General features: G+C 46.8%; 2 protein-coding genes across 2 annotated transcripts; one reads left to right on the forward strand and one right to left on the reverse strand.

The window, feature by feature from the left end:
- Positions 1-473: 473 nt before the first annotated feature.
- Positions 474-6,031, reverse strand: MED21 (mediator complex subunit 21). The gene is made up of 4 exons (XM_027711661.2): positions 5,887-6,031; positions 5,677-5,791; positions 3,189-3,289; positions 474-1,121 (listed from the first exon to the last, which is right to left on the reverse strand). The coding sequence occupies exons 1-4, from the start codon at positions 5,926-5,928 to the stop codon at positions 945-947; spliced, it is 435 nt and encodes a 144-aa protein (XP_027567462.1). The 5' UTR covers positions 5,929-6,031; the 3' UTR covers positions 474-944.
- A 2,472-nt stretch (positions 6,032-8,503) lies between these two features.
- Positions 8,504-22,899, forward strand: TM7SF3 (transmembrane 7 superfamily member 3). Its single transcript, XM_027711660.2, has 12 exons — positions 8,504-8,622; positions 13,749-13,903; positions 15,406-15,556; positions 16,208-16,328; positions 16,759-16,930; positions 17,012-17,189; positions 18,298-18,384; positions 18,677-18,757; positions 19,259-19,411; positions 19,929-20,026; positions 20,552-20,714; positions 20,931-22,899. Exons 1-12 carry the CDS (start codon positions 8,553-8,555, stop codon positions 21,191-21,193), a joined length of 1,692 nt encoding a protein of 563 aa, XP_027567461.1. The 5' UTR covers positions 8,504-8,552; the 3' UTR covers positions 21,194-22,899.
- The last annotated feature ends 57 nt before the right edge of the window (positions 22,900-22,956 follow it).

Below are 22,956 nucleotides of genomic sequence, written 5' to 3' on the forward strand. Positions count from 1 at the left end.
ACAGCACTACTCACTCATCAAAATACTACACTGCTTTTTGAGGAAAAAAGAGCAATTTTGGCTCTCTGACCTTATTGTGTTAGTTGTTTTTAACTGTATCACAAACATAATTGGCGACATTTACTTTAGTAGGCACAGGTAAAGTACTGAAAAAACAGTTACTAGGAAGCTTTAAAAAACCTCTTTAGAGCACTTTGGGGACAAGAGGAGTCCTGTTGCTTGTGATCCCAGCACTCACATGGCAGCCACTGCTCACATGGAAAAGCAACATCACATAAGGAGTTATTTTCCTCACTGCTAATTTCTTCCCAGTCATCCAGTGCTTCCTGATCCCTGTCTGCTTTAGAGGCACTCTCCAGCTGCCAGAGGATGCAGAATACCAGGAAAATGTGGTACAAGGAAGTGAGAGCCTATCAGTGGCAATAAGGGAGTCAAATGCCTATTTGAGTTACAAACAATAATAAACGCCAGCATCAGATATCTGCAGGTTTATTTCTTTGTAAATGAGATGCCAATTACTCTGCAAACAGTTTACTTTCCCTTTCGTTTGCTCTGTAAAGGGTGGTGAACCAGTCCATCAGTCACACCAATGTTTAATTACCATTCTTGTTAATTAAACCAGATGGCCACCACTGCATTCACAGCACCGTCCCCCTGGAACTCTGGCAAATTCAAGTGTGTCTGCGTGAGCCTTACAAAAAGCATACCATAACCATACAAGTTTACAACAGAAAGCTCAGAAATTCATATTTTCAGGCAAGGAAACATCCATCAATACACCCAATTCCAGAGCAGCACCACTGATCCCGTAGGAGAACTGTTTCCCACACAGAACCTGCAGTCTGAGCTTTGACAAAGCAGAGTCCCATGGGCTGCTGCTGCATTCCCGGTGGATCCAGAGGTGTTCCCGAGGCGGTCTGGCAGGGCCACGCTGCCCTCTGGCGCTAGGATTCGGGAAGGGGCTGGCTGGGGGTGCCGCTCCTGGTTTTCAGCTGTGACTGTGCGATATCCGCCAGGGCGCTCTGGATCTTCTCCAGCAGCACATCCCCACGGTAAACCACCTCCTCCAGCCGGGCAGCCGCCTCGTGGTTCTCCTCTTCCAACCGATAGAGACTTGCAGCCTTGGAAAAACAAGGGGGAAAAGTAAGGATTTGCAGTAGGACACCGAGGTGACTTTGCTGCTCAAGGAACAGCTCCCAGGGAAAGAAAGATTCTCTTTTAGTGCTTGAATTACACACTAACGACTTCAAAGCAGCTTGTGAGGCCTGGCAGCCTAAAACTGTGCAAATCCACATGGAATAAACACCAAAAAAAACTAAACAGAAATGTTAGCTGCTTCGTATCATCACTTGGTTCAGTACAGCCTTTCTGATTAGGAGTATTTATCCCCTTCCCCACTCCCTCACTGAAAGGTGCTCAGCAAGATGGCAGCACAACCTCCTTAAACCTTTCATTAAATAGCACATTTCACATGGAACTGTATTATTAAATAGCATATTTCACATGGAACTGTATTATTCAACCTTTCTTTCTTCAAGATTCTGTTTCAGAACCAAACCGCTTTTGACTTAGACAAAATGTAGTGAAATAAAACATTTTAGCTTCAAAGTATTTTAATACTTTAAAATATCTAGCAAATTTAAAATGGCTAAAACTTGTTCTAACTGGATATCAGAAAAGGCAAAGCTAAATACTTTCAAATTGGTATTTTTTTCCAAGTAGTTTTGCAGGTCTTTAAAAAGCCAGGCTTAAATGAAGTGGCAAATTCTTATCCACAAATTCACCTCCTATTCTACAACACTGATGTCTTTAATGAAGGTTAATACAGGAGTGAAGGACTTGAGAGCTACTGGAGGAGCTTATCATTTAAGACAAGCCTCAGATATGAAACAAGCCAAGACAATCTTAGTATAAAAAAAATAAAAATAGTTCTGCCAAGTATTTATCTACCACATTTTAGAGCATTTCAAGCACCTTCAAAACTGTTTCTTTGAAAAATGTCAGAATATTTATCTTTAATACTGCACCAAACTAAGCAACAGAAAATATAAATCAAAACTGGAATCAGTAAGTAATAGAATCCAAGCTAACTTATCCCAAAACAAAAGAGATGGGAATTCTTGTGACATGAAATTCTGCATTAGCAGAGCAAGAAACTGTTCAAGTATCACCCCTAAGGAAAGCATATCCCTACTGGATAACCAGCTCCTCCTTCTGGAATATCCTGCTTTTCCTGTCACTTGGATCAGACCCTGCTCAATCATGGGAGAAGCCTGTAATCTGTCTGCAGCAGGAATTCCACCTTCAGCTATTAAAAATGCAGTTCCATGAAATGATGCTGGTGTTAACGAGCCCGATTAGTATGTTCAGCAATTATTGTGACTAGGAACATCTCCAAAAATCACCTCCCCTGTTTAAAACCAAATGTGATGCCACTGTCAAGTCATTTCTGTTTGGTGTAAAAGCTTTCGGGTGATCATCAGGGTTGTCAGAGAAACAGCACTCTGCATCCCTGCTGCATTCTAAAAAGAAAATACTTGATGTAAACAGTCAAAAAGGAAATAAGAATATGCTGTTTAACAGGCAAGATCTGTAGGAATAACAGAAAAAAAATTACCACAACAAAACCCAAGTTTGGCTGGTCCAAAGGAGGACTGAAAAGTGAAAGAATTGTTTTGTGACAGAGCTTAAAGGATAACCAGCAAACCCTTTAACAACCAGAAACACTGTAGAAGAACAAAAGGCTTCTGTAAGGTGTGGGCTCTGCAGCTACAAAATGAAATGTGTTCCTAATGAGCAAGAGAAACATGAAACATTATCCAAGGGGAAAAAAAACCAAAACAACCCCCAAGGCATAAGTATTGTTGCATCTGTTCTATTAATATTTGAACAGCTGAGGTGAGCAGTTTCCAGTATTGTGACAGAATGTTAAAAAAAAATGCTTTTAACAGAAAACTAAGTTTAAAATATTCTCACTGAGAACCTTATTTAGAACTAGATGCAAGTGCAGTACTTGCACTAAGCCTACGAAGCTCTCACAGGCCACTCTCATGAAAAAGTCAGGCTTGTATTGAAATCCTTTTTCAAGATTACATGGCCTAGAGACTAAAAAATGTGTTTAAAACCAGAAAAAAGGCAGAAGTTTGCCTTGGGGAATGTTCTGGTATTTTAATTAGGAACACCCTTACCTGCAGAGCTGCTGTGGATTCCTCACTGGGCAGGGAGTCTATGAGCACATCGATGTCCTTGGCAGTGCGGGCGATCAGGGCTGCAAACAGCTGGGCATACTCTAGGAAACACGGAGGGGAAGGCAGGGAATTACTGGGAATCAGCACAGCTCTACACACACAGCACAGGAAAGTCTAGACTGAAGGATGCAGGTCTTAAAAATTTTATCCTGGATGAAGGAAACAGCAGGGTCACCACTGAGGGGAACTCCAACATATTGGAGTCATGGAATCACAGAGTGGTTTGAATTTGGGTTGGAAGGGACCTTAAAGATCATCCAGTTCCAATCCCCTGCCATGGGCAGGGACACCTTCCACTATCCCCAGGTTGCTCAGAGCCCCATCCAACCTGGCCTTGGACACTTCAGGGATGGGGCAGCCACAGCTTCTCTGGGCAACCTGTGCCAGGGCCTCCCCACCCTCACAGGGAAGAATTTGTCCCTAATATCCCATCTAAACCTGCTCTCTGTCAGTTTAAAGCCATTGCCCCTTGTCCTGTCACTCCAGGCCCTTGGAAATAGTCTCTCTCCATCTTCCTTGTGGGTTCCCTTGGGAAGAGGAAGGCAGTTTCATTCCAATCCTTTATTAAACAAGGTAACTAGTTATACAGAGGGCTGGGTTTTGTGCAGATGAGAAAATAGCCAGAACTCCATCACCATCAGCCAGTTAAGAAATCACTAATACCAGTATTGACTGTTTTAGTGACTGCACTAAGTACTGGGAATTAGCTCAAAACTCATTTAAGTTTTCAATCTCTGCCCTGAAATCTGCCACTACCAAAAAAAAGAACAATAACAAAGACAGTGATTCAAACAGATACTTTAAATCACATTAAACACCGATCACTAGAGAAAGAATTTGACATTTTTTAATCTAAAGGAAAAAGAATTCCTATTCTGCCACTGAGAAAGTTCAGTTGCCCCTGAGAAGTGGAAAAGAACTGGAAGCTTATAACAGACCTTAATTTAGCTCCTATATCATTGAAAGAATTGTTAGTAAAGGTACCTTAAGCCAGAAACAAAACCTTTCCATATGGAATTGTGTCCATTCAGTTTGAATTCAGGTCACTACTACTGCTAAAACTTTGAATTAGTCCTTTTCAATTTATAATTTAAGACTTTATATATTTCTTTATGTGCTTGGTTCATGAATGATTTGTGGAAGCAAGAGAGAAAACACTGTAATGGCAAAATTCCACAGAGGAGATTAACATTCTCAAAGGTACACTTGACTTTAACCTAAAAAAAACTCCCAACAACAACAAAACCAATACATCCATTTAAAACTTACTTAGGGTCACCACTGGGTTTACCTGTAAAGAGTTTTAAGGCTTTTTAAGGAAGCAAACAAGCCTTCCAGCTGGCTCTTCCAACTAGTTCAAAATTCAACTGTCCTCGAAAGACCTCCAAACCAGTCTCCCCTGATGTTCTAATGAAAAATCCTAATCTGAGATATAGGTAACATTTTCTTGTGGAGAAAAAGAAAAGAGGAAAAAAAGAAAATAAGGAAAAATATCCAGGACTAGAATAACACAGTTATTCATGATTTGAAATTTTTGAATCAGAGAGAACTTTTAGTTTGCTTCCCAATTTCAGTGCCTGTTCTAATTTTGGCTGGGACAGGGTAAATGTTCTTCTTAGCAGTGGTACAGTGCTGTGTTTTAGATTCAGTATGAGATTACATTTTATTTTGCTTCCATTGTTAAACTGTTCTTACCTCAACCCACATGTTTTGCCCTTTTTACCCAGTTCTTCTCCCCTCCGTACAGGGGGAAATGAGAGAGCAGCTACCTGGTCTTTAGTTGCCAGCTGGGGTTAAACCATGACAGTGCCTTAGATCAGTTTCTAGTCTCTCCAAAAAAATAGTAAATATAAATCCACAAATGCCAGTGGGGAGATTCAACATGACATTATTCCTTAATTAATTTCTGTGGCTGCCCCATCCCTGGAAGTGTCCAAGGCCAGGCTGGGTGAGGCTTGGAGCAAACTGGTCTACTGGAAGGTGTCCCTGCCCATGGCAGGTTGGAACGAGATGATCTTTAAGGTCCCTTCCAACCCTTAACCTTCTATGATTCCATGATACGCAGACAAACACAAGTAATTAAAGGTTTATGACATGGAGAATTTTAACCTCATCCATGATTCCACAGAACTAATGAGATCCTTTTATGAAATCCTTTCTAAAAAGGCTTCTTGGAAGTAATGGGCAGCTCGCTAAAAACGTGTTTCCACAGTCGTATTGAAGCAGTTTGGAGCTGTGGAGCTGCTCTGCCTCTGCACAGACACCAGCACAAGAAATACATCGTGATGCTTCGCTGGTTCTTAAAACCGCATTTCTGCTGCCACAATCTTACGCAACAAGCGACTTAACCTCCATCACTCCCCCACCTCCCGCCCTCATTGTCGGCCGAGCCCGGGCTCTGCACTCCCGATGCCCAAGCCAGACTTGCCTTCCGTAGGGTTGGCGGGCTGGTCCTTGTTGATGGCGGTCTGGATGTTGCTGAAGGAGGCCGGGGGCCCGCACTGCTGCAGCACTCCGATGGCGTTACAGAACTGGTCTGCGAGCTGCCGGCAGCAATTAGCACCGCGTTAATTACCCCGCCCCACCCCAGCGCCCGGCGCAGCCCCGGGGAAGCGCGGGGAGAGCGCGGCCGCCTCACCGAGTTCACCGCGTCCTGCAGCTGCGTCAGCCGGTCCGCCATGGCCGCCCCGCCCCGCCCGCCGCGGCGCCCCCTGCGCGCCCGGAGGAGGAACTGTGTGTGTGCGGGCACCGCTCATCCCAGCCTGGGGATTTCCCTCGGGAACGCCTTCGTTCGAGTAAAAAAAAAAAAAAAAGAGAATCCCAAATCCCTGCGGTGCGTCCTGTGAGGCGCGGCTGAGTGGGAAACAAGGCTCAAGGGGGGACCTTATCATAGGATCGTAGAATCATAGAATCAGCCGGGTTGGAAAAGACATCCGAGATCATCAAGTCCAACCCTTGATCCACTACCACTGCGGTTACCAGACCATGGCACTAAGTGCCACATCCGGTCTCATCTTAAAAACCTCCAGGGACGGAGAATCCACCACTTCCCTGGGCAGCCCATTCCAATGCCTGATTACCTTCTCTGGAAAAAATTTCTTCCTAACATCTAATCTAAACCTCCCCTGGCAGAGCTTAAGACCATGTCCTCTCGTCTTACTGATAGCTGTCTGGGAGAAGAGACTAACCCCCACCTGGGTCCCCCTTCCTGTCAGGGAGTTGCAGAGAGTGAGGAGGTCTCCCCTGAGCCTCCTCTTCTCTAGGCTGAACAGCCCCAGCTCCCTCAGCCTCTCCTCACAGCACTTGTGCTCCAGTTCCTTCCCCAGCCTCGTTGCTCTTCTCTGGACCTGCTGCAGCGCCTCAATGTCCTTTCTGAACTGAGGGGCCCAGAACTGGACACAGCACTCGAGGTGTGGCCTCACCAGTGCTGAGTCCAGGGGAAGAATCACTTCCCTGGTCCTGCTGCCACACTGTTTCTGATCCAGGCCAGGATGCCATTGACCTTCTTGGCCACCTGGGCACACTGCTGGCTCATGTTCAGCTTCCTGTCAATCCAAACTCCCGGGTCCCTTTCTGCCTGGCTGCTCTCCAGCCACTCTGTCTCCAGCCTGTATCACTGCAGGGGGTTGTTGTGGTCAAAGTGCAGGACCCAGCACTTGGCCTTGTTGAACCTCATCCCGTTGGAATCAGCCCAACTCTCCAGCTTCATGGCTCTCTGCGACTCCCTGACAGGAGGATGTATATCCAGATGGGGGTCAGGCTTTGCTCCCAGGTAGAAAATGACAGGACAAGGAGAAATGGCCTCAAGCTGCACCAGAGGAGGTTTAGATTGGACATCAGGAGGAATTTCTTCATAGAAAGGGTGATTAAACACTGGAATGGATGGTGTAGTCGCCATCCCTGGAGGTTTTTAAGGAAAGGCCGGACACAGCACTCAGTACTGTGATCTGGTTGACAAGATGATGGTGTTTAGTCAAAGGTTGGACTCGATGATCTCAGAGGGTTTTTCCAACCTAACTGATCCTGTGGTCCTGTTACTGGCACTAGAAAGCTGGCATGCCACAGCAGGGGCAGCTTTTGCTGTACAGCAGTCACTCTGGCCCCGGCTAAAAGCAGCAACAGTGCTTGGGTGCCCCACTCCAGCCCCAAAATGAGCAGGAATCACATCTAACAGGGAAAAGCCAGAGTGTGGTGTCCCCAGGGAGACAGCTTAGAGCCACCACCCGGCCTCTGTGCCCAAGGGTTGGAGAATAAATGCCACGTGTGCCAGTCAGTACTGCCCGGGAATGAGCTGATGGTCATTCAGCACTTAAACCCCTTCCTTCTTATCTCTGACATCTGGGCACAATGCCAGCCTTCCCACAGGTTATCTCCCCTGACTACCAGGGGTGTTTCGCAGCTGGCAGCATGCAGAGGGCCAGGCTGAAGGTTAGAAAATATCTGGGGCTTCCTAAATCAAGATGTGCAATACAGGACACCCAGAGAGGCTGTGGGCTCCATGCTCTTGGGAATTTGTAGGCAAGGGTGGTTGACCTGATCTAGTGTCGGCCACAGGCCAGCTCTGAGGGACCAGCTGGGCTGGAGACCTCCAGGAGTTTCCTCTTTCTTAAAATCACAGGACAGTTTGGGTTGGAAGGGACCTTGAAGACCATCTCATTCCAACCCTCTGTCATGGGCAGGGACACCTTCCACTAGCCCAGGTTGCTCAGAGCCCCATCCAACCTGGCCTTGGACACTTCAGGGATGGGGCAGCCACAGCTTCTCTGGGCAACCTGTGCCAGGGCCTCCCCACCCTCCCAGGGAAGAATTTCTTCCCGATATCCAATCTAAACCTGTCTAAACCATGCTCTCTGTCATTGTGAAGCCATTCCCTCTTGTCCTGTCACTCCAGGGCCTTGTGAAAAGTCCCTCTTCAGCCCTGTCAGTGATGCTGTGGGTGCAGCCACGATACAAACCAATCTGCCCCAAGTGTTTTCCCAATGGCACAGTTGGAGTAAGGATTGTATTTGCCTGCGTGTGTAAACTGAGACGGGGGGGTTCCTTCGTGCTCCTGAGCTAAGAAGCCAAGCCACAAGCCGGCGGACCCAAAACCTAACGTGCATTATTAAAACATTGTACAACTATTCCTGAAATCGAAGGGTTCTTTGCCGCACCCTCACGCAGGTGGCTGAGAGGGCCGAGCGGCCCCGGCGGGGCGGTCCCGCCTACGCACCGCCCCACAGCGCCCGCCCCGCTCCAGCCCCGCTCAGCGCCGCGGCCCTTTCCCAGCTTCATATCCACTGTTCCCCTTCCCTCCGCAGCGCCATGCGGGTCTGTCCTCGTTCCGCGCTGCTCCTGGTGCTGCTGGGGGTGCTGCGCCATGGCGGTGCCTCAGGTGAGGGCGGCGAGAGGCGCGGGGGGGTGGCCGGGCTGTGGCCGCCATTAAGCGGCCGCAGGAGCCCCGGCTGGTACCGGGAGCAGGGAGGTTGTTCCCGGGTTAATGCCCAGCGGGATGGAGGGGAAAGGGATTGTTGCGAGTGCAGAGCCTTTTGGGGGTGTCCCAGGTCGTGGTGGGGCGACCCGCAGCTGTCCGGAGGGATCAGCGCTACCTGCGGAGCTGGGGAAGCGCAGTGGGTATTCTTGGTTAACTTCATCTTCCGCGGGGAAAGTGAGAACAACCCTCCCCCTTTCTTCCCCCCCCTTTTTTGTAGTTTTACAGCTTAATTGCTGTGAACGCCGTAATTTTCACTCTTAGTGGATAAAAAGGAATAATTTTAGCGACGCCGTTGCAGGGATGCGGTGCAGGTGATGGGTCTGGTGCAGGGCTGTGTCCCTCCTACAGGAACAAGGTGGCGTTCAGCACCCGTGAATATGAGTGTGTAAGGGAACAAGCTTAAAAAGCGTTCGAGGTGTGTTGGTTGGTTGGTTGGTTTTGACCATGTACAGGTGGTCATGAGTTCCCACCACCCAGTGAATGGTGGGTTGCAAACCACTGTCACTGTGAAACGTAAGGAAATGAGTTAGACCTCCTGCAATTTGCAGCTTGTTTCCTAAAGTTACTTCTTGTGCTGATATAATCTGATTTTATTTGGCATGGGCTTTTTTTTTTTTTTTTTTTTTTTGTAATTTCCCTGCATTTCTGCTTGGAACAAAAATAGGAGTCCGCAATTAAGTGCACTGTAATTATTGTTTGGGAAGACTTAACAGTTGCTTACTTATTTCTGGTTAAACTATTATCTGTTCAAATAAAGGAAAAAATAAACAATTTCCTCTCAGAGATAATTCAGAGATAAGCAGGCAGTCCCTCACATTAGGGCTGATATAAGCTTCGTCCTCTTAGTTTCGCTATATATTTGAACTTGCTTCTAATCATAGAATGGTGTGGCACCTTAAAGATCATCTCATTCCAACCCCCTCTCATGGGCAGGGACACTTCCCGGTAGGTCAATGCCCCATCCAACCTGGCCTTGAATGAATGAAGCTTTATTATGCCGAAGGAGACTCTTGGGATACTTTGTAAAGCTTCAGGACAGCGTTTGGAACCACTCCCACGTGTGGAAGGCTTCTCTCTGCCCCCCCCTCCCTCCCCCAAGTCTCAACCCAAGATCTTAGTCCAGAGCCAAGGATTCCCTGCTTCTCGCAGGCCTTAAAAGCAGGTGTGAGAATGAAGGCTCAGGGTTCTTAGACCTTAATATTTATATTAAAAGATGCTGGCAAACACTCTGTCTCCTGCACTTGATTGAAAATGGGTCATGTGTTGAGTAATTTTTTTATAGTATGTAAAATGCAAAACAACTGTGGGACTAAGTGAACTGCTTTGCCTGTTGCTGTATTTCCTTGCAGGATTGAAGGTGGAGAGGGCAAGTATTTCCCTCGTGGAAAGCTAGTAAGCTGTGTAATTTGTGTGCCAATGTCTAACTGATCATTAGGCCCTTGAAACAAGGACACTTTGTTTAATGGTTCACTGATTTGAAATTGTCTTCTGGTTATTTAGTTGTGGACACCCAGTCTGCAGGGATGGGCTCTCCTAATACTAGAAGATCCTGCTTCATTTGAAAAGTGCTGATAAGTAAAATCTGTGCAGGATGGCCTATGTTACCTATCTGGGGTTCTGGTGGGCTGCAGCTCTCCAAGTTTATTGTTTGTGCAGAAATGGTTGATATATCCTGTTTGTTACCTTCCAGGGAACTCCGCCTCTTTGTTACATCCAAACTGGATTGTTTAGTGTGGGAAAAACTAAAGTGAATTCACAGTGTAACCAGGACTGAGCAATGCCCTTTTTTGTGAAGGGAGCTTATCTGGGTGGAACTTGTTTGTGCTGGCTGTTTAGTCTATGCAGAGACAGTATTTTAAAATAAGAGGTTCACACAAAGCTCTGCCCTCACTTTTCAGGCTGTGAAGACCTCCAGCTTGGTGAACAGAATAGTCTTCTGGGATGGGAATCATGACGATGATGACAAGCCACACTCTCTGGCATCATCTGCTTTAAACATCGAACTGCTCTAAGCCTGAGTCTCAGTACACATACAGTTAAAGTTTAGGAGTTTTCATAAGTCTTCTTGCTTCTTTTGGGGGCAGGGTGGGTGCTGTCTTTTTTGGGGGAATTCACTGGTGTGGGAAGACAAGAGACCTTATAGCAGGACTGTCCTGTACATCCCTGTGTGCATGGCCTTGCAGGTGTGATAGGATGTGGCTCCTGGCTTCATTCTGTGAAGTAACTGTATGCTGACGTTTTCTTTACTCAAGCTGGTTTCCAGTCTGAGCTTGCATCTCATCTTCATTAAGTATCTCCATGTGACTACTTGCTGATGCACTCTCTACACTGGGAGGTGCTCCCTAACTCTCCCAGCTCACTTAAAGAAGGTTATTCTGCATATCCAGTGCAAGGTGGTTGTCAGGGTGTCTTCTCTGACTGCAGAGAACCTCTTTGTCTGAGGGAAGCGTAGTGTTTGAGTGTGGCTCTGTAGGTGAAGACTGTCCCTGTGTGGGCAGCAATGGCATTTCTTCAGTTGTGTTTCTTATCCAGAACCTGTGTGGGTAACACTTAGTGCTGGTGGGGAATGGCACATGGCTTTTGGAGCTGGGAATGTGGTTTACTCAAAGCATGGAAGGAACTGAGAGCCTGGTGCTGAATCAGCATGATGGAAATGGTTCCAGCTGGGTGTTGCCTGTTGGGGAAAGTGTGTGTCACAGGGATAACAAGAGCTGGTACTCTGGAGTTGATTCCAGTGTTGCTTGGAGTTAGGAATAAGGGCTTTTGATCTCAGAAGAGCCCAAAAGGTTCAATTTCTTTGCTGTCTGTACTGGTTTTGTCCTTCATGTGACAGAAAAGCTCCAATATGGAGTGACAGTGGCCTGTTTGCCTGTGTCTGCCAGCTCCATATGCAGGACTGTCTGTGCCCCAGATCCATGCTGGCATTGCTATAAGGAGTAGTACTTACTCAGTGCTCCATCTGTGCTCAGTGTCAGTAACTGACTTCCTCTGGGTGTGTGTTCACCTGATAAGCTCTGCGACACTGGGGGTTCCTCTCTCGTGTCTCGTCCAAAGCTGTTCTGACCGTTACAGTTCTCCCTAAAGGCGAGGAAGGAGAGGCAGCCTGGCATCTTGGAGTGCTTCCACCAGACCTTTGCTATTGGAAGCAATAAAAAATGTTGGGATGCCTGGATTTTGCTCCTGGTTTTGTTGCTGACTTGATGGGCCAAGTGCATCTGTGTGGGGTGGTGTTATTGGTGCTGCTGGTCCTGTTTGGTGGGCTACCTCCAGGAGGGTCCAGCTTGCCCAGAGGAGAAGGTTGGATGCAAAATACTTGTCTGATGGGTGGAGCTGTTCCTGCTCTTCACTCTGAATCTCTGCTCTTCTGCCCAGACATAGGGATGAAATGTGTATCACATGCACTGCTCCAGGAGCAGTTATGCAAACAATAAAGCAATGTAGAGCACCATACCTTAATTAACACGCTAATTAAACTTGAGAGAGTGTGCTGACACTCAGAGTCTCATGATCACATTGAAGCAGTGGCTGTGTGTGTTGCTGACGAATCTGCCCTTATTTATGTAGGGGCCTCTGAGTATGAGCACAGAGTGGAGGTGAGGAACAAGGCAGAGCAATGCAGCTCTCTGCCCTTGATGTAGATCACAGAGAGGATATGTATGGTTTCAGCTTTGTTTTCTTTGAAAGACATCTAAGCATGAACATCTTGCGGTTCAGGAAACTGCTGAAGTTCTGAGAGATCAAAGAAAGATGTTTTCCCTGCGTTCTGAGCTTTCACTTCAAATTTCTGAGCGTGTAGATGCGTATTTGGTGCCTTGTGAGTGCTTTTCTTTAGCAGTCATGCTGCTGGTTGCCTTTCTGGTAGGACTTGAGCTGATGGGGAAAGAGATCTGGTGAAGGGGAAGGTATCTGAATGCTGAGAATCAGGAAGTGAAGAATACACAAAGCTCTATTTGTAGCTTTAATTTTACATTAATTACTGTTTGAAAACCTGACGTAAAAATGTTTTCTACCTTAACACAACTGCAGATGACGGAACAGAAGAACAGAGGTTTTTTTTGCCTCACAGATGGTTTATGATCCCCATATTTCAGCTGAGGTTTTATTGGTGATGCAGCACTGGTATTATCTGAATTTTGGGAGTGAGCATGTAAGGGCTGAAATTTCTTCCTTCTCTGTGAGATGAGGGTTGGAGCTCCCATCTGACATATCATCAAGAGGCCAAGAAGCTGACCAAGGATGCCAACGACCAGCCAAAGAGAACCTTGTGGATTCTGTGTGGCTGCATCTTTTTCCTCCCTTGGCATCCCCTGTCCCTCTAGAGCCCAGCACGGGGAGAAGCCAGGCTTGCTTGCAGGACTTGAAGGACAAGCCAAAGCTGATTCTCAGAGGTCTTCTATCCTGGGTCATGTGGTTCTTTTCAAGTTAAAATGGCAGTGGATCACGAGGTTGTGCTCATCGTAGGGAGAAATGGTCTGGGGTGTGTGTAGGAAAAATTAGCCAGATTTTTAGATGCAGAAGTCGGGATCCAACAATCCTAATGATGACAAATAACTGGGAGCAAAAAACTTGTGAAATAGCTGAAGGTGGGTAAGGGTACATCTTTAAGCTGCAGCTTTGACTCTGTGTTCTGGAAGTGGACTCCAATTCCCATGGGCTGTGGGAATTCACCAGGAGGACTAATGGATATTGTGCAAGTTTGCTGGCTAATATGGATACACTTGCATTTCCCAAAGATCAGTCCTCAGTATCCTTCCTTGTTGTCTCTTTGGAGTGTTACTGGCTAGTTGGCTGCAGCTGGTGAGCTCAGTATCAAATCCTGAGCTCCTGGCAGGAATGCCCATGTGTTTAGGTGAGGCCCTTAGGGCAGGTTCCCTGGCTGTGCCTGTTCCTGTAGGTGCATCCCAGAAACCTTGGGACAGCTTACAGGGCAAGAGGAGCACAAAGCAACATCCTGCCCTGCTCCCAGGCTTTGCTCTGGACAAAAAAAAAAAACCCATCCAAGTGTTTTCCTTTTTTTTGTAAAGCAGGTCTTCTTGAGCTCTCCTTGGGAAAATTCAGGAATGTGCTCCTTAACCAGACCAGCCCAGTGGAAGCTGTGATCAGGAACATCGGCAGCAATGTGACTGTTGTTGTTTTTCAAGTGCATGCCCAGCAGAGTGATGTGGTGATATCCTTTGATAAGGTAAGAGTGGCTCTTCTGCTCCTAAGTGCTGCTTTTCCTTCCACAAAGGAATTGGCTCTGATACCTGTAGGACTGTTGAGCTGAAGCTGTGTAAATAATGTGTAAATAATGTTGTTGTAGCTTCAGAAATCCTTTGTTGTACTCACATGTCATAGCTGCTGTTTTGAAGGACTGACTGATAAAGAAATTTCAGAGCTGGTTTAAAAATGTTTCAAAGCTCTTTATTTGGTGGAAGTGGTGCTTTTTACATGTGCCTTCTGACTACTCTCCATCAGCTTGTCAGATTAAAACCAGATCCATTCAAGTGTTTGCCAGATGCCTTGGACATGATCACTTGGGGATGTTTAGTCGTCTGCTGTTTGTGTGGCTTGGATCTGGCCGCTACAGATGTGATGTCTTCCTACCTCGGCTCCTTGTCCTGGATCTAATTCTCCTTTGACACACGGAGAAGTTCCTTCGCAGTGCTCCAGTGAAGGCTGCTACTTCTAGACAACAATATAAGTATTCCTGCTGCTGTGCACTGCATCCCAGCAATGATGGGACAGACTGAGGCTGATGTAAAATATGATTTTGTTGTTGTTATGGTGTTGTGAGGCTCTGGCTGGTGTTTGAACAGAGCATTCACTGAGCTGAAGGTGGTAAATGGAGATCTGACAGCTGCCATCCAGTTTTCCTCTCTCCATCAGTATCTTCCACTTGAGAAGGTACTGAGTGCCAAGGAGAATCCTGGGAAGCTTAAAAGATGAACGACCTGTAGCACAAGTCCCCCAGCTCAGCCATCTTTGTACTGGTGGAAGGGCCAGGATCATGGGGCTGAGGCATTACTGGGACCCTTGATCAGTCTTTGCTTGCCTCTAGTAGAACCTTCTGCTGCCAGTTCTGATCCACAGGCCAAGGGCAGTGATGCATAAATACATCTGTACTGCTTTTAGGGCTGGTCTGCCTCTAGAAACATGAAGTTGAGCCAGACCTTGAAGTCTGCCAGGTCCAAAGTGCTTCCTTACAGTGTTGCCTCAGGTACCTGTGGCTGCCTTGGACAAAAGCAAACTTTGCATTCTGAAGAACAGATTTGCCTGTAGGTCAGTTGGTTCCAGCCATGTGAGTGTGACTTTGCCATTGTTGCCTGATCTCTCCTGCAGAGTCCTGGTTCTGGAAAGGATGGGTGATTGGGGCAGTAGCTGACCTGGCCCCAAACACACCTGGCATGGCTGGTGTTAAGCCAGTCATCTCTGTTCTGGGGGAGATAGTGAGGTGCTGCTGTACATTGGTTCCCAGAATGCTTCCTTGGTACCATCTCACATTTTGTGAGGGATATTCCAGTCCTGTTACACTTCTACTCAATCCATAGCCAGACTTTAACCAGGTGGAGCCTCATCTGTGGCAACTGACACTGACATGTGCCTGGCAGGTCTGTGGCAAGAATGGCCTCCTGTCATACATCAAACTGTGGCAGAAATCCTCTCCAGGAGAACTGCTTGTTTATGTAATTTCTTTCTGCCCAGACTCCATCTGTGAACAGCTCAGGAGTTGGAGTGGACAGAGGGTTGGTGTCCATCCTCCGGCCTCAGCAGACCGTGTGCACATGGTACCTGCGGGCACTGGATGCTGGGCAGGTGCTCAGCACAGCCATCTCCATTCCCTACATGGAGAAAGGTATGTTCTCATTCCCTGGGAAGGGATGCTGACCTTTCAGAGGTGATAGTCTTCCATGGTGGAAATTTGATGGAGATGCCAGAAGTTCTTTTGAAATGGGCTGAAAAGATTTATTGTCACTGCTGAGCTGTGAGTTGTGGGTAGGATGGTCTGTGGTTTTGCCATGACTGCAACCTTAGAGTAAAAAACTGTTGTGCATGTCCTGGAATCACATGTTTGTTTGAGTGGGAAGGGACTCTAGAGATCATCTCATTCCAATACCCTTGCCATGGGCAGGGACACCTTCCACTAGCCCAGGTTGTTCAGAGCCCCATCCAACCTGGCCTGGAACATTCCCAGGGATGGGGCAGCCACAGCTTCTCTGGGCAACCTGTGCCAGGGCCTCCCCACCCTCACAGAGAAGAATTTCTTCAAAATATCCAATCTAAACCTGCTCTCTGTCATTGTGAAGCCATTCCCTCTTGTCCTGTCACTCCAGGACCTTGTAAACAGTCCCTCTCCAGCTTTATTGTAGGCCCCCCTTTCCTTCTCCCGGCTGAACAACTCTGACTCTCTCAGCCTGTCTTCACAGGAGAGGTGCTGCAGGGCCAGAACTTGACCATTTTCTGTGCCCACAAGTGCTTAACTACAGTTACCTTTTCTGTGTTCTAGATCCCATTCCTGGAGGCTGCAATCTAGAGTTTGACTTGGAAGTGGATCCAAATCTTTACCTGGACTATACATTGGTTGATATACACATCAAGTTTGCCCCTGCAAACTTGGGATATACCAGGTGTGTGGAAGAACTTGAGAGTGCTCAGCAACACCTTTTGTGCTGTATTTGGCCAGGGTGCTGAAACAGGGTTCTGCCCAGATGGCTGAACCATCCAGGAATCTTGTTTGCTGCAACAAATGTACATGGGGAAAGGGGGGAGGGGGAGAGGTTAGACGTGAGGGAGATAAAAGTTGAGAGTTGCATCTTGCAGGAAAGGTGGTACAACTTCAGAAGTGTAAGCAGCCAGCAAATACTGGACTTCCCCATTCCTCATAATGACTGAGGAGCAATTCTGGGTTACAGGCAGTTTTATTTCTTTACTGGGACTGAAGCATGATAAGGACCCAGAGGTTTGTTTAACTTGAGACTTCCAAGTTCAAAGCCATTATTTCCTGAATGCTGCCTGGGATCACGGCTGGGCCCGTGACTGATGTGCTTGTGGTTGCAGGGGAGCAAACCCCCCGTCCTGTGACTTGGGGACGGGGCAGAGCTCGCGGTGGCGGCTGCGCTATGATGTCTACCAGTACTTCCTGCCTGAGAACGACCTGTCTGAGATGGTGCTCGTGAGCCACATCAGGAAGATGTCTGAGGTGCAGAGTATCAAAGCCAATGGCATTAAGGTCAGTCTGAGGCCCTGCTGTGCCAGGCACGTGGCAGTGGTGCTGTCTTAAATGCCATACAAATATTCCTTACTTCCCCAGATGCTCACTCTGACAACTGATGACAAGACCAATGTCTACTTTTCCTCGCTTCCCGGGCAAGGTGTGATCTACAATGTCATAGTTTGGGATCCCCTCTGGAACACTTCTGCTGCCTACATCCCTGTGCACACATATGCCTGCAGCTTTGCTGACCTGGTGGATAACTGCTCTTCCCTCAGTAAGTTGGGATTTGTATGTCCGTGCCAGCTCCTCTGGAGCTCGTTGTGCTCCAACATGTAGATATGAACTTAGATATTTATGTCATGGTGCTATGAGATTACACTGCATGTGTTTTGTTACTTTATGATCAATTTGCTCCTTGATGGAGGAGAAAGTCTGGAATGATAAAGTAAGGCTGAGAACAATTAGCAGTTGAAGGTTTTAACTTAATGGAGGTTTAATATGTGGATTGCAAGTGTTAACTTGCTACTCTGTAGTGCTGCTCCAGCTTTTCCCATTTGAACTGGATACATAATCTTAAGTCCTTTGTAGGATGGTAGATGCTGGATGTGAAGGTGAAGTAATAAAACACAAGCCGGATTAGGGTCCAGCCTGATTTTTCTAACTGGTGCTGACAGGAATCAGTAACCTGCAAGTGTTTTGAAAGGAGGGAGTCACAGAATAAGCGTAAAGGTAATGTCAGCAATAGTGAAATGACTACAAAGTTATAAAATGATGGAATTTGAGCAGAAACAGAGCAAAGCTGCCACTCCCATTATGATTTGCAGAAGGGACACGAAAATTGTGAGAATTTGGTTCAGAAAGTAAGATTTGTTCTAACAATTCTTTTCTTATACTCTAACACCAATAATTGTTGTCAAACTCCATGAAACAAATTACTAAGGCTAAACCTCTCTTCCCTAACCCAGACCACATGGAAAATGTGGTTTCTTTCTTTAAATAGCTTAAATAACAGTAGGGTTTTTGCCTGGAAGACAGAGGTCAGCCCTGCTGGTACGCTGATGATCCTTTTTGTGGCATGGGAAATCTCTCCATGGGAGATGATGGGGAGGCTGCAGTGCAGAAGGCAGTGGCTGCTGCCTGGGCACTAATCCCATGGCATGGATTTTTATAGACGATTGAATGTTAGGTTTTTTTTTTTCTAAAGCTGAGCAGAGAATTCTCAGCCAAAGCTGTATCTGTGTTATAAACAAATTACAGACACTTAACTGATTGTTACAGAAACTTCACTCCTTGAATAAGGATTTCTTAATCAATCTGGAACTACTCCAGTTGTTGGCACTACTGGGTGCAATGCTGTAGTAACCCTTTCTCTCTCCTTGCAGGTAAACTCTCTACCAAAGTGTTCTTCACTGCTTTTGCTGTTCTTGGTCTTTTCACCTGCTTTTTTGGGCACAGATTCTGGAAAACAGGTCCTGAATGTTTGCTTTTTCTCATCTCCTAAGTCTGATTGGAATTTTGTGAATATAATTTGTAACTTAGAATGGTGATGTTGATGGTGATTCCATGCCAGTTAGGTCCATTGCTTTGATTTTACAGTATCTGAGCAGAATAAGTTGGTAGGGAAAGAACAGAAACATAGAATTAGGGTGCATGCTGGGCAATATAGATATAAATATGTCATTTTTTGCTATTTGAAGTGCTTGAGGACACCCCTTTCCAGAAAAAAAAAAAGTCACTCAATACTTATTCTTTCCTCTCTAGACTTGTTCTTCATGGGCTTCATAGTCTCAGCGTTCTTCTTCTTTGTGTTCATCACAAGGGTCACTGGCCTTGGTTATGATGGTGAGTAGATGTGTCAGGACACCCCAGGCTCTTCCCAAAGGATTGTTGTTATGAATCCCTCAGGTAAAAGCTCAGTTTTATCAGGAAGGATGGGAGGGTGATACCTCAGTGCTTAAGCTGAGCTCTAATTACCACAATAGCTGAATATGCAGCAGAGTGTTTTGCTTCCAGTATCAAAGTGATGCAGAGTTAAAAGCTGCAACTCCAGAACACAAATTTCATTTATCCAAGGAAGATACAGGTTTTGGAACAGACTTCCTTCTACTTCTTTTGCAATGGGTAGACCTGTGTTTCAGATCAAACACAGATTTCAGCTGTAAAATGGAAGTAGAAGGTCTACACTCACTCTAGTAGCAAGAATTAGTTATTTTTTACTTATTTTATGTTTATTTTTTGATACATGTTGCAAAAAGCCAAACAATAGTGTAAGTAAAGCTGCTGAAGGTGTTACTGCAGTAACTGAAGTTCTAGAGTGTGGGAATTCCCTCTTTTCTTTCCCAGTGCGTCTCATTTTGACGGCAGTGGCTGGAGTTGTTGGGGGGCTGCTCTTGGCTGGGAGCTGGTGGAGATTTGGCTCTGTCCTGCTCTGCATGTTTGTTGTTGGACTCGTGCTGGGATTTCTCTTTGTATCCACGCTCTTCTTCACTCCTCTAGGTAAGCACTGAAATACTGATGTCATCAGGGCCTTTAAAAAGACTTTAAAAGACACAAAAGCCAGAAGAATTTGTTGCTTTGTGTTGTTGTGATGGTGGCCCTTGCACCATACTCTGGAGTAAAACCTAAATAGATGCAGGTTTTTAGCTCAGAAACCCATACAGGCTTCTAACCCCTAAACTCAGGGGCAGCAGCTCCCTGCTACTTTTCTTTCTTACCAGATGAGTAACATGGACCTCATCAAAAATCTTTGGTTCAGGACAAGATCTGCTGTCCCAACCCAGAGCACAGAGACTGTGCTCAGCTGGGACAGCCTAACTGTTCTTATTCTTGTCTAACTGTTCCAGTCTGTATTAAGCAGTCAGCATTTGAGCTCAAAAGCTGAGCTTTCCAACAATGTATTGTTGAAACTTCAGGTATTTCTTAATGTACAGAATTTTGGGGTAAAAAAGCTCACCCCCAACCACTTGCAATAAAGGAAATGTTTCACTAACTGGTAAATGTGGTGTCTTTGCAGGAGACTACAGGGTGTTCCGTGATGATGTGGTGTTCTGGGTGACCTTCACTTCTGTGGCCTTGATGGTTCCAGTGCTTTTTGTTGGCTGCCCAAGAATTGTGAGTACTCTGTGCCCTCACCGCAGGAGGAGAGAGGGAGGAAGGGGTGTCAGATTGTGTCATCTTGTGGGATATGTGTTGAAAACTTAACAGCTTCAAGGAGCTCAGCACAGGACCAGTTTCAGGCAGTTCCTGTTCAGCCCCACTTGTGCCAAATGGTCCCTAAGCCAAGGAATGTTGTCCACAGCATCCCCCAGCACCTCATTTAGTTGGGTTCTGTCTTAACAGGATGGCTGGAGAGGTGTGAGCAGCCAGTTCCTCACAGAAGAACTGATAAAAAATACAAAATAGTTGCCCAGAGAAGCTGTGGCTGTCCCATCCCTGGAAGTGTCCAAGGCCAGTTGGATGGGGCTCTGAGCAACGTGGTCCAGTGGAAGGTGTCCCTGCCCATGGCAGGGGGTTGGAACTGGATGGTCTTTAAAGTCCCTTCCAACACAAACCATCCTGTGATTCCTTGATTCTACTGTCATGGGGAATAAAGAGTGTTTCTCAGTCTCCTAAAGCTGTGGTTTGTCTCCCTTCCAGCTGAACATCCTGGCTTCTGGAATAGTGGGCTCTTACACAGTAGTCCTGGCTATTGCTTGTTATGTCTACACAAGCCTTGCCTACATCACCTTGGACCTGCTCCGAAGGGTCCTCAACGACTACTTCAACAGAGCTTACACCAATGTGCCTTTCCAGAGGAACGGTGAGTCCTCCTGGGACTTCTCTCTCTTTTTAAAGAGGGATCACTGACTCTGCTTCTGTTGTGAACAGGGAGCGAGGGCAGGAAGGGGTGGAAAGAGAACATGTGGGTATGGGGAGACAAGATGTCATTTCTGTCACTGAATTTGTTCAGTGTTTGTGCGTGGGAAAGGAAGGAATGTTCTGCTGTGGTGCAGGAATCTGTTTTCCTTTTTTCCAGACCTGATTATCCTGTCAGTGTGGGCAATGCTGGCCCTCAGTGGGGTGACTGTGCAGCTGCGTCGGGAGAGGAGTGAGGTGCCCTTCCCACCACACCCCTATCTCACCTGGAAGCGGGAAAGGGAGCGTAGGAGCACCAATGTCCTGGACCCCAGCCATCACATCCCTCCCCTGAGAGAGAGGATCCAAAACAAGCTGCTGCACATCAAAGAGTTCTTTCAGAAAGACCAGCCGGCCGGGGAGAGAACTCCACTGCTTCTGTAACGTGCCACGACTGGTGGGAACAGAGAGGAAGGACCTTGGAACGGCAAGATGATTCCCAGCAAACCAGGCAGTGGTGCAGGGTTTACCACTGCTCCTTTGTCCTGCTGATTGAGAGGTTTGCCCAGCAGGAGCAGTTCCTGTCAGTACACACTACATGCCCTCTGTGGCTCCACTGTAACGTGCTCGTGTCCAGCTGCAGGGCCTTGTCCTTGGGGTTCATCTCAGGGTGGTCTAGGTTGCTCTTTGGGTGTGGGAGGTGTCAAACAGCCCTTGGAAAGCAACCTGGACCATCCTGGCTGTTTTCTTGTGTGTGGGAATCACTGCTAAGGTACTGCCTGGGTCACTCCTGAGTGTGTCCAGCTGCCAGGGCAGAGACAAGGACATACCCAGGAGTTCCAGCAGGAGCTGCAGCATCACCTCGTACAGGTACAGAATGTGTGGCTGCAGGCACAGCCATTCCCAGCAGAGTTCCTGAGCCTTGCAGGCTGGACCAAGAGACTTGAGTTTAAACTGCACTGAATGAACTGTTGTCCGTGTGCACTCCAGGGCTCGGGATGTGGACCTGACCTGGGATGAGAAGACTCTCCCTCCCTTGGGTGGTTCTGTAGCAAGCTGGTCATCTGCTCTGTGTGCAGAGGTGATTGCCAAGAGAACACGAGAAGTTTGTCTCCCTGTTTGCTTTCTGAACAGCCTGTGTCTTGTCTCTGCTCTGGTATGATCTCTTCCTTTGAAGGTGCATATAAAAGAAAAAAACTAAGTAAGCTCCTTGTAGCCAGTGGCAATTTTTTTCCCTGGAGTTGGCTGAAACACTAATGTTTATTTTTAATCATCTTTTAATTTTGCCTGTCAGGGATGTGAAAACAGCATTCAGCCAGCAAAATACTGACCAGGATCCCTGCTGACTGAATGTATTCCTTACCTATTGGAATTGCTTCTGCCCAAAGCAGAATGTGGGATAAAAGCAGATGAGGGACCACTCTTGTGTCCAGTGGAGGATTGGGATCTCGTGTGGTGGCTTTATTCTCTTCCTAAAAACCAAAACCAAGGGTGGTTGAAGTGTTGCATCCTGTATCCTGGCACAGGTTATAGTCACTCTTCCTTCTCCCTGGTTTTGAGCCTTTAGCAAGGGCAGCCAAGTGCACAGTCCTTCCTTTATGGAACCTCCGTGAGGACATTCCCCAGTGGTGGAAGCTGAAGTTCTCAGCCCCCGCTTTAAATTTTGGTAGTGAGTGTGTGAGAAACAACTCTTCCTAAGGAAACTGTTTTCTCTGGGAGCTTAGTTGGAAGTTAAAACACCCTGGCAATAAAAGGAATTAATGACTTTAACATGACTTTTCTTCAAGGAGTGAAAGCTCAGTGACACAGTGTCTGAGGTGACTGAACTCTTCTGAAGTTTAGGGAGACAAATCCCGTGGTTGCTTGGAGCTGGAGCAGCAAAGCAAGGCTGAAATCCTGCAGTTTGGGGCTTGTTGTGTGGGATAAAGGAGGAGCTCTTCCCTGGGTCTCACTGACTGATCCTGAGCAGTCCCTGCCCTGGATGATGGCAAGGAGCAAACACTTGTGGTCTAGAAATGCTCTTAACTGTGTTTACCATGGTGGGGTTTTTATAATTGCTGTGATTAACGTCATGCAAGAAACAAGCCTAACTCGAATTTTCTATGTCTTTTATAATAAAGATGTCTTTTGGAAAGAATGGTGGAACTGAAGGGCTCTCTTTGAATCCAGTGATGGTTTTACAGCTGAGCCTCTGCCTTGGACCTTGT

This window comes from Pipra filicauda, unplaced genomic scaffold (assembly GCF_003945595.2).
Source record: "Pipra filicauda isolate LSUMZ 115617 unplaced genomic scaffold, ASM394559v2 scaffold181_size1560634_pilon, whole genome shotgun sequence".
NCBI lineage: Eukaryota > Metazoa > Chordata > Aves > Passeriformes > Pipridae > Pipra > Pipra filicauda.